The sequence below is a fragment of the Thunnus albacares genome, chromosome 11, assembly GCF_914725855.1.
Source record: "Thunnus albacares chromosome 11, fThuAlb1.1, whole genome shotgun sequence".
NCBI lineage: Eukaryota > Metazoa > Chordata > Actinopteri > Scombriformes > Scombridae > Thunnus > Thunnus albacares.
In genome coordinates, this window is record NC_058116.1 from 14078031 (window position 1) to 14094198 (window position 16168).

At 40.6% G+C, this 16168-nt stretch overlaps 1 protein-coding gene across 1 annotated transcript; it reads left to right on the forward strand.

Moving 5' to 3' along the window:
* The first annotated feature begins 2493 nt into the window (after window positions 1-2493).
* On the forward strand, window positions 2494-15740 carry LOC122991677 (protocadherin-17-like). Its single transcript, XM_044364873.1, has 4 exons — window positions 2494-6054; window positions 7220-7278; window positions 7428-7597; window positions 14226-15740. Exons 1-4 carry the CDS (start codon window positions 3586-3588, stop codon window positions 14801-14803), a joined length of 3276 nt encoding a protein of 1091 aa, XP_044220808.1. The 5' UTR covers window positions 2494-3585; the 3' UTR covers window positions 14804-15740.
* Window positions 15741-16168: the final 428 nt, after the last annotated feature.

Here is a 16168-nt window from a genome sequence, read left to right on the forward strand (position 1 = left end):
TATACATGTTATATATACCAATAAAGGTATACTGAAAACAACGGCAGGACAGATAAGACAAATAAAATAAACTTAATTCAAGAACTGAATACTGGAAACTCAATGTCAAATACAGTGTACTTTTTGATGCTGAGTCCTGTAAGTTTTATCTGCTGAGATTTTCAAGGTTTTCAATTTTTTTTTTTTTATTTTTTTTAAAGTTTGAGGCGTACAAGTTGTTTGAAAAAATGCATTTGAAAAATTAAACAGCCACCTGTGTTTCCCAAAATAGTTGAGGTCATTCTGGATGATTCAGACCTCTGTGGAGAATTTTCAAATGAACCATTTTCTACTAAAGAATTATTGCCCATGAAAAAGGTGGACAATATGTTCTGTGGATGATCTGGAGTAACAGGGAAATTAATTGTCTCTGAAAAAGACATTTTGGTTCAGTTCTCTGAGCAACAAAAATTAAATTACATTTACCTCCACTATATTTGGCTAGCAACAGAAGTTTCAGTGGCATATTTTTTAAGACATCAGCATATGAAACCATAACTATCTGCACTGCAAGATACCAGTATAAGTGAAAATACTGTATGTTTTGTGAATGAGGGAATTGACCCTTTAAGAGAATTATGGATCATTGTCACAAGATAGAAGACACATACAGTAACAGTGGTCTATGAGGAAGGAGTAGCACTAATATTACTAGTATTTAACTGATTTCTTCTTGTGTACTTTAACAATGCAGGAAAGTTTTTTGTTATGTATGGCACATTTAACCATTTTAATGTTTCCGCTGCAACTGATTAAAATAACATTCTTAAAATCTTGCTGGACTGTTAAAGAAACTTTCTGCACATTTTTGTTTTATGTGTGCCATTACCATGTTTGCACAATGTCTCGTGGAGAAAGTTGTTTCAAACAGAACTTGTTCTCTTCTGCATTTATTTACTCTGCGGCAAAATTCTGTGACTTGTGTTGATCATCATCCCCACCATTCACCACCATCAGTATTCTAGTGTGCTGCTTGAGGTGTGGTGCAACCGGCAACGGGCGCAAAAACAGAATGATAAACAACTTAATCTCACCTCCAATCATGCTTGTTGCGGAGTGGTAAGTGAATCACATGAAAGAGATGCCAAGATATTGCGCTTGTGCTTAAATAAGCATAGCTACTGTTTGTCATTTCAACTTCTGAGGAATTACAACAGGTAGGCTATAATTTTACACCAACAGAATAATGCGCTTTCAAGTAAAAATCAATTTGTCATGAAACAACAGATGCATCTGTGTGTTGTTTTTTTTTTACTGCCAACAAAGCAGAGATTGTGGTTCATTCCAGGGCGGGTGCAGTGGTCTCATTAGAGAAAGTTATCCATGACAAAGTCGTCAGCCTTTACAAAAGCACAACAGTCAAAGCTACACATTGGGATGTGGCCTATTTATTATGGATATGAACCATCCTCTCATTCAGAGTTCAGATCATATTAAATAGTATGACTGTGACAATACAGACACAATTGTCAATAGCAGTCCTTTCCTGAGGTTTTAACATACACTGAATGATAATTAGTTTCCCTTTGTTGTCCTTATCTCTTACCTGCAGAAATGGCCAATTTATGCAGGCTGCACCCTAGCCAGGCAAAGTTGATGCTCCCCAGAGGAGGAAAGCAGCCATGTTTCAGACAATGGAAATGAACTCAGGGACAACTCAAGGTTGATTTAAATCCTGGGCAACATGGAATTAAATGAAGAGCCAGGCCACACTGATCTTGGCCTGTAATGTTGACACAGCTTCCTCTCAGAAGTATGCTCATACGGTACCTGCATCATCACGGAGCACCATGCGTCACTGAGATCTGGTCAAGTGAGAATAAAAATGCAAATGTCATATTGTTGAAATGCTGAGTGAACTAAATGTCAGTCCATCTTTTCAATATGAGATATGAGATTGATGTGGATAGGCTATGAAGGCAAGTGTGATAGCTGCAGAAGGCAGGTTATACCAACAGAAGTGATATTTGAGCTGTGAAATGTTTTTTTTGTTTGTTTTTTTTTTTTTCAGGAGCATTAGCAATTTCCTTGTCCTTTACAGAGATTATCCTGAAAACACCCACAGTCTGTCAATACTAATCTGGTACAATACAGGTGCAAGGTGGTACTGTTCTCAATAATTGATAAGAACCCTAAATTTAGTCCTGATTATCAAAAGAGTCCTACTGAGAACATAGCACTCTGAGGGGAAGAAAACCAAGTGTTCTTGTCAGCTTTAATTTTACATTCTTTTAAAATCCACATTGTCCATTTTGATCCAGTTCTTCTCTGGAATGACCACTTGTCAAGTCCTTACTGCTTCTACTACATCCCAGCCAAACACATTTCATCGATCTATTCATAATCCCCAGTTCACATCCACATGTATTAGGAGCAACATCCACAAGCACGTTCCTCCTCTGATGCTGCTGCTCTGTGCGCGCACATCAGTAAATGAATCACGTAGCACTAGAACAGCCCTTCTTCATGCGATCTTGCCAGACCTATTGGAGAGACCCCCCCAAGGCAAGATCTGTCACTGTTCACTCATTTGCTGGAATACGATCAGAAACTATGTTAAATGCACCAAGAAATACACTGGAGTCTGCTTTAAAGGCGTCGAGAGGATTCCAGTCAGATCTCACTGCGAAGGGAGCAGGTTTCAACAGTTGACGCGGAGAGAACTGAGCGCAGGAAAAGCGATTAATTTTGATTATCTGAAATCTTCCAGCACCTTTTTTTGCGTTTTTCGGGCAACGTTCACGGGGACAGTGCAGATGAGAATTGTCCGAATGAAGGATACGAGAGCACTGGGTCCAATTGGACTGGATTATGGGATTACTGGACTGATTATAGGACAATCATCGGGCAAAAGTCGCAGCCGTGCTATAGATGCTCTTGAATGACGGGAACACAAAAGGTTGTACAGGAGTAACAGCTCTATATCCCGCTTTTATCCCACTTTGTGGCATGGACAGGCTGTGTATGCTACGCGAGCAGAACCCATATGCAACAGTGTGCCGCACAGGAAGAAAAGTAAATGCATTGTGAATGGTAACATCGGGCAATGCTGCATTTTGAACGGGCATGTCAGTATTTGCTGTAGCCTAGGTGTAGATGTCGCATGAGGGCAATGCGCTTTTGTAAGCTACGGTCTAACCTTCACCACAGAGATTCAAACGCTTTAACCTTGGATGCAGTGGGGAATATTAATACTTTATACTCATCGATTATTCATTAAGTCCCCCCATGAGGGAAAACAAAGCATTTCTGGTACACTATGTTGAATTTGATCTTTAATTCATGCATTAGGTGTCGTCGGGCGGTCATCTTTGTTTACAGAAAGAGTTCATCATAGCCGAACGGCAATGTGAAAGAGATTAAAATCCTACCGATTTAAAGGAGATAACGATTCACAAATCGATTTGATACCCAATTAGTGTGAGATCGGCGTCAACCACATGCCTGGTTTGGATTTAGTCCTCTAGGTTTGCCGTAATCAACAGGTTGAAAGTCAAGGAGGATTTTTTTTTTCTGTCTGCCACTACCGCATATTCAGTTGAAGGGATGCGTCTCTCTGTACCCATTTTCTTTCTGCTGTGGGTTAAAGCCCTGACATTGAAAAATCTCAATTATTCTGTCCCAGAGGAGCAAGGACCTGGCACCGTTATAGGTAATATAGCAAAAGATGCCGGGTATGGGACCATGGAGAGAGGGAAAAAATCTAACTTCAGAGTACTGGAGAATTCTGCACCACATCTGGTGGATGTTGACCCGGAGAGTGGACTAATCTTCACCAAACAAAGGATTGACAGGGAAACGTTGTGCAGGCGCAACCCAAAGTGCCAGCTCTCCATGGAGGTGTTTGCCAACGATAAGGAAATATGCATGATTAAGATTGACATACAGGACATAAATGACAACTCGCCAATTTTTCCTTCAGATCACGTTAATATTGATATTTCAGAGAACGCAGCTGCTGGGACACGCTTCCCCCTGACTATTGCACATGACTCAGATTCTGGGGAAAATGGGATAAAAACCTACCAGGTCACGAGAGATGATTACAATACCTTTTCTTTGGATTTAAAAGTGAGGGGTGATGGGACTATATATCCAGAGCTGGTGGTTCAGAGACCCTTGGATAGGGAGGATCAGAGTCATCACACCCTTCTCCTCACAGCAATTGACGGTGGGGAGTATCCAAGATCAGGCTCCATGCAAATCAATGTCAGAGTGACTGATTCGAATGACAATAGCCCGGTTTTTGAAAAATCCTCTTATGTGATAGAGATTCCAGAAAATTCCCCTTCTGGAAAAGTACTCATAGATTTAAATGCCACTGACCAAGATGAGGGCAGCAATGGGCAGGTGGTCTATTCCTTTACTGGATATGCATCTGAGCGAATACAAGATTTGTTCTCCATTGACCCCAATACGGGCGTCGTAAAAGTCCAGGGAGAAATTGACTATGAAGAGAATCCAATCATAGAGTTTGATGTGCAGGCTAAGGATCTTGGACCAAACCCCATACCAGGCCACTGTAAAATTACTGTCAAAGTACTTGACAAAAATGACAACTCACCAATAATAAGTTTTGTTTCTGTCCGGCAGGGAGCCATCAGCGAAGCAGCACCTCCAGAATCTGTCATTGCACTGGTCAGAGTGACAGATAAAGATTCTGGCCGAAATGGTCAGCTTCAGTGCCGGGTGCTGGGAAATGTACCTTTTAGACTGCAGGAAAACAATGATAATTTTTACACGCTGCTCACAGACAGACCTTTGGACAGGGAAATGAAAGATGAATACAATGTTACAATTGTGGCAAGAGACAATGGGATCCCTTCTTTGAATTACACCAAGTCGTTCACTGTGAAAATCTTGGATGAAAACGACAATGCGCCGCGCTTCACAAAGGCAATGTACGTGTTACAGGTGCCTGAGAACAACATCCCAGGGGAGTATCTGGGCTCCGTTCTGGCCCACGACCCAGATGTAGGTCGAAATGGAACAGTGTCATACTCCATTCTGCCATCACATATAGGAGATGTTTCAGTGTACACCTATGTATCTGTTAATCCCACCAATGGAGCCATATATGCCTCACGGTCTTTCAATTATGAGCAAACTAAATCCTTTGAGTTCAAAGTTCAAGCTAAAGATGGAGGGTCTCCTCACATGGAGAGCACATCTACAGTCAGAGTCAATGTGCTTGACGTCAACGACAATCTCCCAGTTATTATTTTGCCCCTCCTGCAAAATGATACAGCTGAAATCCCGGTGCCTAGAAATGTAGGTATTGGATACATTGTGGCTACAGTGAAAGCAGTGGACCATGACCACGGAGAAAGTGGCCATTTGACCTACGAGATCACAGAGGGAAATGACGACCACCTGTTTGAGATGGATCCAGTGGGAGGAGAGGTCAGAACTACCCATGCTCTATGGGAGGAGGTCACCCCAGTGGTTGAGCTGGTGGTGAAGGTAACTGACCATGGCAAGCCTCCCTTATCTGCCGTGGCTAAGCTGATCATTAAGGCGAACACAGAAACAGCAGCAGGAGGGGGTTCCAGCGCGAGTGGGGAGCAGCAGCACTGGGACGTATCCCTGCCCCTCATAGTTACCCTCTGCATTATCTCTGTCATGCTCTTAGCAGTCATGACCGCCATCGCTGTCAAGTCCAAGCATCAAGATAAGGAGACTGGGAATTATAACTGCCGCATGGCTGAGTACTCCAATCCTCCAGTGGGGAAAGGCAAAAAGAAAAGGATCAACAAGAGTGACATCATGCTGGTGCAGAGTGAGATGGAGGAGAGAGATTCTGCGAGCCGGATGAATGTGGTGAGCAGCCCCTCGCTCATCACTTCACCAATATGTTTTGACTACCAGAGCCCTCTGCCACTCACGCTGCCCAGGTCAGAGGTCATGTACCTGAAAACCACCACAAACAGCCTGACAGTCCCCAGGGCAGGTTGCCACTCCAGCTTTGCCGGGCTTAGCAAAGACACTCCAGCGAATAGGATGTCAGTCATACAGGTAAGGAGGATGCTACACTGTATTCTTTATCTGCCCTTTATTCTCGCTTATCTGCACCCGCTGCTTTGCTGTACAAATCTGACAAAAGAAAAGTAATCGACTGAAAAAGAAAAACTGTCATTGTGAACCGACATCATTATTATCACTTTTACCTCCTCTGCCATGACACTACAAAACATTGTCTGCATATAAAGCATGATATGGCAACTTCGTGTTGGAATTTACTATATGTGTTGTAAGTGGTATTTTCCCCAAAAGTGTTTTTTTTTCTATCTGAATTTGTAAAGTCACTCCAAAAATTGCTGCATTGTACGTCTTCTCTTTCAAAAAGGTACAGGTGGTCTGCATAATCAGAAAGTCCTCTCAGTTAGACATGCAAACAGTGTGAGTATTGAACAAGGCTGCTGTGACCCCGCCAGATCCACTGCTTTAGAGTGAAAACAAAACTCTGCCTGAAATGTGGGATTGGACAGGTGTTTGAGCAGCTTGTCCGATCACATTACTGAACCGATGTGCACCAGACAGCTAGATGCACACAGCATAACCTTACAATCGCATTTTTCGCTCTCCACAAATATGGGCCAGGTCCACCCATCCACATCCAAAGTTGGCACGTTAAGGCCATTAATAGGTTCCAGCATTGCCTTGTAGAGATGGCAGGGTTGAATACACGAGCCAGCTACCATGCTAATTTGACAGCATGGGCTTGTACTGTTGTGTAGCACAGCAGAATTATCCGTTGTAAACGATGTAAATATCTAGGACAGTCTCACAGACAGTCTCATTTGGAGATGATAACACAGATGACAAGGCCTGGCACTGTCACCAGTCACTAGGGTATGTGGGTGTGATCAACACAAACACATTATTCTCAAGATAGGGGAAAAAGGATGCTGATGACAGTGACTAATGCTTTACTCCTTTGCCTTGCCAAAGAGGCACATATGGTCACAATGGAGATATGTTCTTATCATGCTGCCATCGCTGTCAGGTGCTCTGAGGCTGAAATCACATTTTATTGACATGTTTCAGGTGCTACAATAAAGATATACACATCTGAAAAGCAGCCAAGAGCATTTCATTCATGTCACTCACACTATTGTTGGAAATAGCTTTAAAATGCTAACATTGCCAATACAAAATATTATTTTCCTTTCGTTTCTAGACTGAAAATTTCCCCTCCGAGCCCAATTATGCTGGCAGCAGGCAGCCATTTGTTCAAAGGTAAGAGCTCTATCCAAAAGCTTCCTGACCACTACATTTAGCTTCCTCATCTTTGTATCAAGCCAGCTGACTATGGCTATCAAATAGGAGCACTCACACAGAGGTAATGGCAAGTTATGTTTTTTTTCCCTCCTTCTGTTCTGCTGCAGCTCAACATTTAAGGATGCAGAACGAGCAAGCCTCCGAGACAGTGGCCATGGTGATAGTGACCAGGCTGATAGTGACCAGGATACTAATAAAGGCTCACACTGCGACACGTCTGCCAGGGAGGCCCTCAAGATGAAAGCAACAGCAGTTAATGGCCAGCCTTTTGAGCAGGGTGAGTGGACACACTCTCTTCCTGACATCTTGAAGATACCTAACCGACTCTTGTACCAGACATTGTTTCTACTTTATGCACTGAGGAAATGCAAACAGCTCACTGGTGTTTAAGTGGAAGTCCAACAGCTTTTTGGAAAAGCCAACACAGACAAATACTTAACGTGGAGCAGGTAAACCCAGCCTCATTACAGTAGATGCTGTTGCAGCAGCAGGTAGCGTTATTTTGTGCTACTTTACATTGCAGACAGCCAGAGCTGTGTTGCAAAGATGACACGAAGGTAGCAGAGTGGAAGGTAGATGATAGTTTAAAAGGATAAAAGAGTCCATTGGCTGTGGGTATGATGTTCAAACATCTTCTGTCTGATTTAGCCATCAAACAAACTCATATGCATGGCAAAGTGTACCTCTGTCTGTGTCTCTTTTGATCACGTCATTATTTGAACACAAATTCGCCGCGTGCATGTCTCGAATAACACGACACAGACGAGAAAGCATGATAGACACTTGCAGTGCAAAATGACAGGTATTTCTGGTGCAAGTGTTTCCTCCTTTTGCTTGGAAAGATTTTCTCAGTTATTAGCGTATTTTTCCGTGGTTACAGTGTTTTGAGAGACGTTATGCTTCACGACTAAAAATAGAAAAGTTAAAATTTTATTTCACAAATATGAAACGATCCGCACTGCCAGGAGTACAATCATAGATGATTGTCAGTCTGTTGCAACCTGGCCGACCTGGTAGGGACTGATATATTTAGCTGTTGTGGATATAAACCGAAAATATGAAAGCACCTCTCACAGGTAAGATAAAAGATAATGGGGAACTTGAGTGAAGTGTTGATGTCTCTCATTTTCTTGCGTGAGCCTTGGAAGAGAATGGCTCTGGTCATCAGGTCCCTATGCAGTACTTTCCACACCATTTACATTGCTATGAACTGTTTGTCTGTGGCATGCTCAGGAGGGCAGAAATGGAAACACTCTTGTGGCTGCCAGAGAGATGTGTGAATCTCTCTCTCTCTCTCTCTCTCTCACTTTTGAATGTGTGTGTGCGTGTGTGTGTGTGTGTGTGCTATGAGGAATTATGGCAGTCCACACTTGACTCTGTGGGAGGTGTAAATTCAATCACAATTTTTTTGCAGCACATATCTGAATCTGATTCAGCCCAAGTTCTAAGGCCAATCACATGGAGAGATATTGAAAGAGATGTTTCATACATGCGAGACTGAATATTTACATGTGCAGCGCAGACGTCTGCTTGACAGGAATGTCAGTTAATTCATAGTCCTGCATTTGTAAGATAAGAGAAATGCAAAGAAAGTGGGGCATTGCATTTAATATTAATAGGTTGTGCTAATGCCTTTCCTGTGAGAAACGTAGTTAAAAAGCAAAACCAATGGTTAGAGTAAATAGTGTTCTCTCAAGGTTGGTCAGTTGAACATTAAATGGTGTCACTGTCTACTGACTACAAGATGTTAGATCTACATTATGCATTATACTTTAGACCTGATCACACAGAAACATCACCCTCCAGCACACACACTCCCTCTGTCTCTGACTCCCACACACGCACATACACACACACACACACACACACACACACATACAGGTACATTTATTGAACAACAAAGCCACTGTTTTGCAGATTTTGACAAGATAGCGCTATTATCCAAAATGGAGACACCACAGAATTTTAGTTCCAAATGCACCAACACAAAAGCTTGTGGGTTAAGTAGTATTGCTTTTATGTCTTCACCTTTACCATCTCTCTAGTCTCCTGGCTGGTTTGATACAGGTAATATATGCACCTGTGCAGCTTCCACTATCATGCACTCTGAATATTTATTCACTCTCACAGACACCAGATGCACAGTGGGTATGTTGCTAGGGTTTCTCTGATTCTATTTATAATGGGCAGGCAGATTCTTTGTTTTTTGAGAGCATGTTATTGTTCCATTCAGAGTTGCCCATAAGATCACAGCTATTTTGACATTTTGTCATGATTCTGTTATGTGACTATGTAAATGCAGCAGACTATATAAAGCCATTGTATAACTCTGTCACTTTAGAGCTATTATTTAACATTTTTTATTCAGTGATGAAATGGAAAATGGAAATGTGAAGCCAGACAGGCACAATAGATGAAAGCATCCTCTCTCTCTCATCCCCTTCCTTCCCCATTTTTGTTTCTAATAATATTATATAGTTACTAACAGTGCTGTGATATATTTCTTTCTTCCAGATAAGTATATTTGGTTAATACCTTATTTATACATTGTGTGTTATAGAAAAAGTGTAGTGTGTGATCATGCAGGTGTGAGTATTTAAACCTCTATGACAGAAAAAAGAATACACACCTTTAGAATTACATTTTATGTAAACATGCAGTCACGATCCTTCAATTACTTCTGGATACATAATGAGGCACAATAGCACAATGACAAAAATACCTTACTGTGTTTTTGCTGAACCTTCTAAGCTCATACATCTCTTTGCATCAGCATCATCTGTTAGCTCCTCTGCAGCAGGGATAGGTACCATGGAAATGAATTCAGCATCTCGCTGCTTCTCCTTGCTTTTGCTCATTGTTCCAGCCTCACGTATCTGTGCCTAAGAAATACTTTTCTCTATGGCGCTAGAAGAAAGATGGAAAAACACAAATGACAAATGTACGGGGCACAGAACTGTAATCTGGGGTGTAGATGCTTCAAAGCGTAGCACTCATAATATGCAGGATCTGTGTTGCGGTTTTGCCAAATCAAAGCCATCATTTAGTCCTCCCTTTTGATGTAGAATGCATTTTGAACTCAAATGCGTATTTTCTCTTGATCTTAGTCCTGACAAAGATAGCACTGGAATGGTTTATGCTAAGAATGTAACAATATAAGTTCACATAATGTGACAGGGTGAAAAAATCATGTGTGTCATAGTGTGAGTTCTAGTTCTAATCCAAAAGTAAAAATGGTTTGTAGAAACTTGTAGTTTACTGTAAATAGTAACAGTAACGCTATTTAGGAAACAGACTTTAAAGTCCAACTGTAATCACATTTAATCAGCTCTCTTTGCAGTCAAAGGTAATGTCAACATGTTTTTTTTTAAATATATGGGTAATAATTTTGTATTATTAAAAGGAAGAGAAAGGGTATTAGGTATTAATTAATTAGGAATAAATGTTAGAAATGCTCCCTCTTGTCTCAGCCCGATGCGTGGGCGTGTCGGGGGTTTGTTTGACTGACATGAGCTGGCAGACTACCAATTTTACACCTAATGGAACAGAGACAAAGTAAACAAACTGCTGTAGCTACAAGTCATGAACAGTGTGTTGCTAACAGGGATTTTGTAGAGCAATGACCAAAAAAGCATCAAACAAAGGGACATTTCAGGTATGTTAACATGCTGTTTAATGTGCTGCTGCTGAGCAGCTCTATCTCGCCTGCTAACTAACACTTTTCCCCAGTGAATGTTTCTTTTGTGGCTCGTTCAACAAGCTAAGGTGCAGGACAAGATGTGTGTTTATGTTTGTAAGTTAGACAAGAAGCAAACTTTAGCAGGAAAGCTAATGTGTGTTATTGTTCAGAGTCTTAGGCTCTTGTGTTGTGTAGCACGATGCTATCAGGCTCAGTGTGACCGTCTGCTCTGCCTATAATAGAACACCATGATATTGCTTTATGCAAGATTTTCTGTATCAAAATAAGGACCCCAGCTCTGTAAGCGCATAATGGAGCACTATTCCATCGAATTAATGCAAAACATCATGAATCAAATCATTTAAAATATAAATTTCTCCCTTTTGGTTCCTGATTTTCTCAAAGGAGAACACGAGTTCAAGTGATTTACAGAGCAATTATGTATGTTGTAGTGTACAAAAAATGCAATTTAATTTCAGTTGGACTTTAATAATAATTATAATGCCCATTTTTCTCAATCAGTTTGCTAGCTTGCACCTGACATATGTGAGTATATTAGGTAAAAAATTATTTGTTCTACACGTTTATACCAAATATGTAGGCATATGCATTGAGAAATAAAACACTGTTTTATTTCATATGAACATTTTAAATGTAGAGCAAAGAAGGTGGATAGTGTTCACATCGAACAGTTGGGTACAGGTGCAGGACAAAACAACAGTAGACAAAGAAAAAGGAGTGTCTGTCCGCTCACTGAAATAAATGTGCAAGCTCCAAAAAAATGTATTGATGCAAGTTTTCTATTTACAAACATCTCACATGAAGAGAAGAAGATAAAGAAGTTCATGTGATACAAAAAGACACCCATTATCCCAAAAACATTTACAATGCACATAAAAACACAATGTCCTAAAGAGAGGACTGTAACCTCTATATGACATACCGTATGTAATACACATTTAACTTGTCAAATGTCTGTCTAGTCATAGAATAATTAACAGTGTGTGTGTTAAAAAGTGTTTGTGTGTGTGTGGGAGGGGTGGGGGGTGGGGGGCATGGACTGGAGAAGTAGCATGTGATAGTGGTACTGCATTGCATTCGTGGCACATGGTGCTGCTTCCACATCTCTTGGGGGTTGTGGCACAGAGACGGTATCTTTTTTTTGTTTGAACTTCTTCTCTGGGTTTCTGCATCCCCCCAGCAAACTGGCCGAGGCTGGCATGTGAGGAAAGTTCTGTTGCCTTTGAACAAAGAGTTCTCCCTACCTCTTCTAGGAAGAGCCTTTGTCTTGTGGAGCTTCCCCCTGGTTCTGAGCTCATATCTCATCCTCATCAGGGCCACATTTCAGTTAGATACCTGAGTTAGGTGGATAGGGGGAGATGTACAAACCTGAATAAATGACCGAATTCTGATCAATTCAGTCATCATTATTTGTATTTATTTGCATAACTAGCGTGAAAGAAGTCATTAAAACCGTAAAATCGTGGCAAAGAAAACACAATTAGAGCAGTCAACAGAAGCATTTCTACTTTTACAAATTAAATTGCTGTTTCATTTTCATGTATAACGAATGAAGGAAGACTATTATTTACTGCCAATTTAGAAAGACATTTGTGACATTTTGCTACATATAAAATACCTCAGTGCGTCATTGTCAAATTAATTTCAATATCATAGTGCAATAGCTACAGAAAAAAAAGACACCCACATCTACATCTTAACACAATGGAAACTGGTTCACTCTATGTGTCACTCTCTTTGTGCTTATTTTATGTGAGATGCGGTGTGAAATGTAAAAGACTGAGTTACGGCACAAAGATAGAGCCTTACCCATTGCTCCACTTTTTCACTACAGAAGCTAACATACAGTCACGCCACATGTTGTACAGCCCTGTGGTGTCTGGCATGGTGTGCAGCATTAACTAACGTTGCTTAGGCTAATGTAGTCATGGAATAATCAGGGAACCACATCAATCATCGATGTCTCGTCAGTAAGAATAGGTCATGTGATTTCTTTTCATCAAGTTACATAGACGACAACCGCTCAGTTTGAAATTCTACTTCTAGTAGTGTTGGTCTAATGGCATTCAGTTACTTACAGTGTGAACAACATTTGAAGCTCATTGTTTTTCATTTTTGCCAATTTCTAACAAGACATATCAAGATTATTATAAAAGAAGCAGATCAGTTTCCAAACTTATGAAATAACTTGTGATTCTCTGCTACAAGAAGAAACTGTTCACCACACTTTACAGTAAACAAGGTCTTTTTTGTGGCAAGGACAAGTCATTAAATGCTTCAACTATTAAGAAGTGAAATGATAAATGCAGGAAATGCAAATGAGCGGCTGATTATGCACTTGAGTCCCTCAAAGTAATTAAAAAAATTACTAAAGGTTAAACTAATGAGTGTTTGTGCTACAAATGGAATTTCCCCAAATCCAATTTCACCTTGATTTTCAATTTTAGAGAAGAATCTGATTTTCATCCAATTTGTGAAAATGAACACCCTTAGGTTTCCACCTATAAATTCTCTTGGGAAAAAAATATACAAAAAGTAGAACAATGAGACCTAACAGTACTCTAATTAACGACATTCTACCTTTCTCACCACTTTCTCATGCAAACCACAAAGTTGATTTTCTGTTGGGTTTTTTTTTTCTCACACAAACTGCTGCTACTGCTGCTGTAAATGTAAATGAAAAACACATCACTTCCTCTGCACCAGATGATATTTTCTAGGAAACACCTACACATGCTGTTAGGAATAGCAGAGGGAAAAGGATTCATGAATAGTTTGAATCATTCATGTGTAACACTGACCAACAGATGGAAAATAGCCAAATTAACGTTTTCTTTTTTTTGTATGATATTGTTGTGTATTATTATTATTTTAAGGTTGCATTGTGAAGGTTTTCTGGAGTGCAAAAAGCCCATACTTTAGTAAATCTAGACAACACTACTGAATTTGAATTCTTTCATAGTTGTTACCACAGGCTGCTGGTTCTCATTTTATTCAGAAAACTTCAAGTGATGCATAATAAATAACATATATTGAGAAAGGTGCTATATTTAGAAGTAGGAGTATGAGAGTAGTACTGGTTTGTGTTTGTTTGGAGTGTTTTATTATCGTTGCTCATCCCTCAAAATGTCATCTCTATTTGCTACAGGGTTGTTTATTCCTATCCTAGCAGGGTCCAATAACAAATGTTTAACTGTTTTTGCAGAGCAAGACAAATCAGTCCACTGCACCGATGAGTGTCGTGCACTGGGACATTCTGACAGATGCTGGATGCCAAAGTTACGGGTAGGAAGCCAAGCAGACAGCGCCGATAATCGCACCAATCTTTTCATCCCTGTGGGAATGGATGCCATGGTAGAGACAGAGATTTATGGCACCATCAGCTGCAGCAGCAGAAAAACCCTCAGCACGTTTGGAAAGGAACAGCGGGACAGTACAATCCTAGTGGCTAATGTCAAACCTTACTTAAAATCGCAGCGTGCACTAAGCCCACCGCTACAGGAGAGTCCATCTGCGTCCAGTAGTCCCTCCAAGAGTAATATGCCCCTGGACTTCGCCAACCAAGAGTCCAAAGAAGAGAGGGAGGGGGGTTCAGACAGCAGTGCCTATGGCCCTCCAGATGGCCAGTGCTCCCCACTGCACACTGAATTGGAGGAGCCCTCCTACCTGACCTGTGAGCTCAGGCCCAAGTCCCTGTCAAGCAGTCTCATTCACAGCTCGGTCATCAGCCAGGAGTGCGGGGGGTCAGAGTGTGCTCTCGACCCACGGGACTCTGGTAACTGACAGGTCAGATGATCCCACTCGTTTCACTTGCCAGAGGTGTGATGATTATATCACAGATTAATGACCAAGAGGTGATTTATTTTGACCCACAGAGGTGTCCAGACACGCATTGTATAACCAAAAACCATCTGCTTTGTATGTGTTTTTTTTGAGTTTGTGACTTGTTGTGTTTCGGTGAAATATGTGTCCTTGACTGCTGTGGAGGTTTGCAGGGGAATCAGTGCTTACCTGACTTCAAGTGTTTCCATGGTGTACTGTACCTGTCAATTTAGATGTCTGTATTTTACACATTTCAAGCTCCAATTTTGTGAGGCTGTTGAACAAATTGCTACTGTTAAGCTATTGAGTCCTGTCTGCTTTTGTACAGTGAAGCTTTCTGTCTCCATTTAGTGTATAAGGAACATCTCTTTGAATATCACAGGCAACGGAAATACATATCAGTGACGTTAAATACAAAAGTGAAGTGTCTTATGAACTGTTAACGGTGGTGCAACAGGGAATGTCCCTTTTCATAAAACCATTCAAGGTTCCTATAAAAACAGTTTTTTAAGAATGTATTTGTAATTTTATTGTCGTCCTCTCTGCAGTTTATGTGAAAATAAGCTGAGCTTACACGTGAATGTGGGCTACTGTATTTGTTGTGTATTTTATTAAATTTGTATACACTGTGTGCATGGAAGGCAATTATTTTTGACTGGTGACAACTTCTGAAGCTGTCGTGTTTTTATGTCAGAGAATTGCTTTTTATGTCTACAAGGTGCTTAATACATGTTAATATCAAAAAGCACTAGCGACTCTGCAAACGTGCCAACTTTAGCTACATAGATACTGTATACCAGCACGCTATCTAGCAGTAGTCTAGATCAGTGGTTCACAAAGTGGGGTCGTGCAAAAAGAGGAATCATTTATTTTCACTATAATTCCATCCATAAGTAACACAATGACAGAATGTGTGACTAGTTCGGCCATGGGTTTCATACACTTTCTGTAATAAAATATCTAAAAGCAAAAATCTCATCAGATGGGGGATCCTGGGACAAAATCTTATCAAATGGGAGTCTGTGGTCTGATTTGTGTCATTTTAGGGGTCCTTGACTTTGAGAAAGTTTGAGAACCACTGGTCTAGATCCTCATGAGAGGAACTTCAAAAGAAAATCACAATCATTTTACACAGCTATTTATATTTTAAAAAACAAATAAAAACATGCACTGTGTATTAGTGCACCCAGCAGAAGATGAGTTGACTTCCTCTGTGCTTTATAGTATATATCAAAAGGTGGAGATAGAAACCCTGCTTATACTTTACACCAATACTCTCATCAGAGAGTTATCAGATCTGCTGTCCGTTAATGTCTACTTGTGATT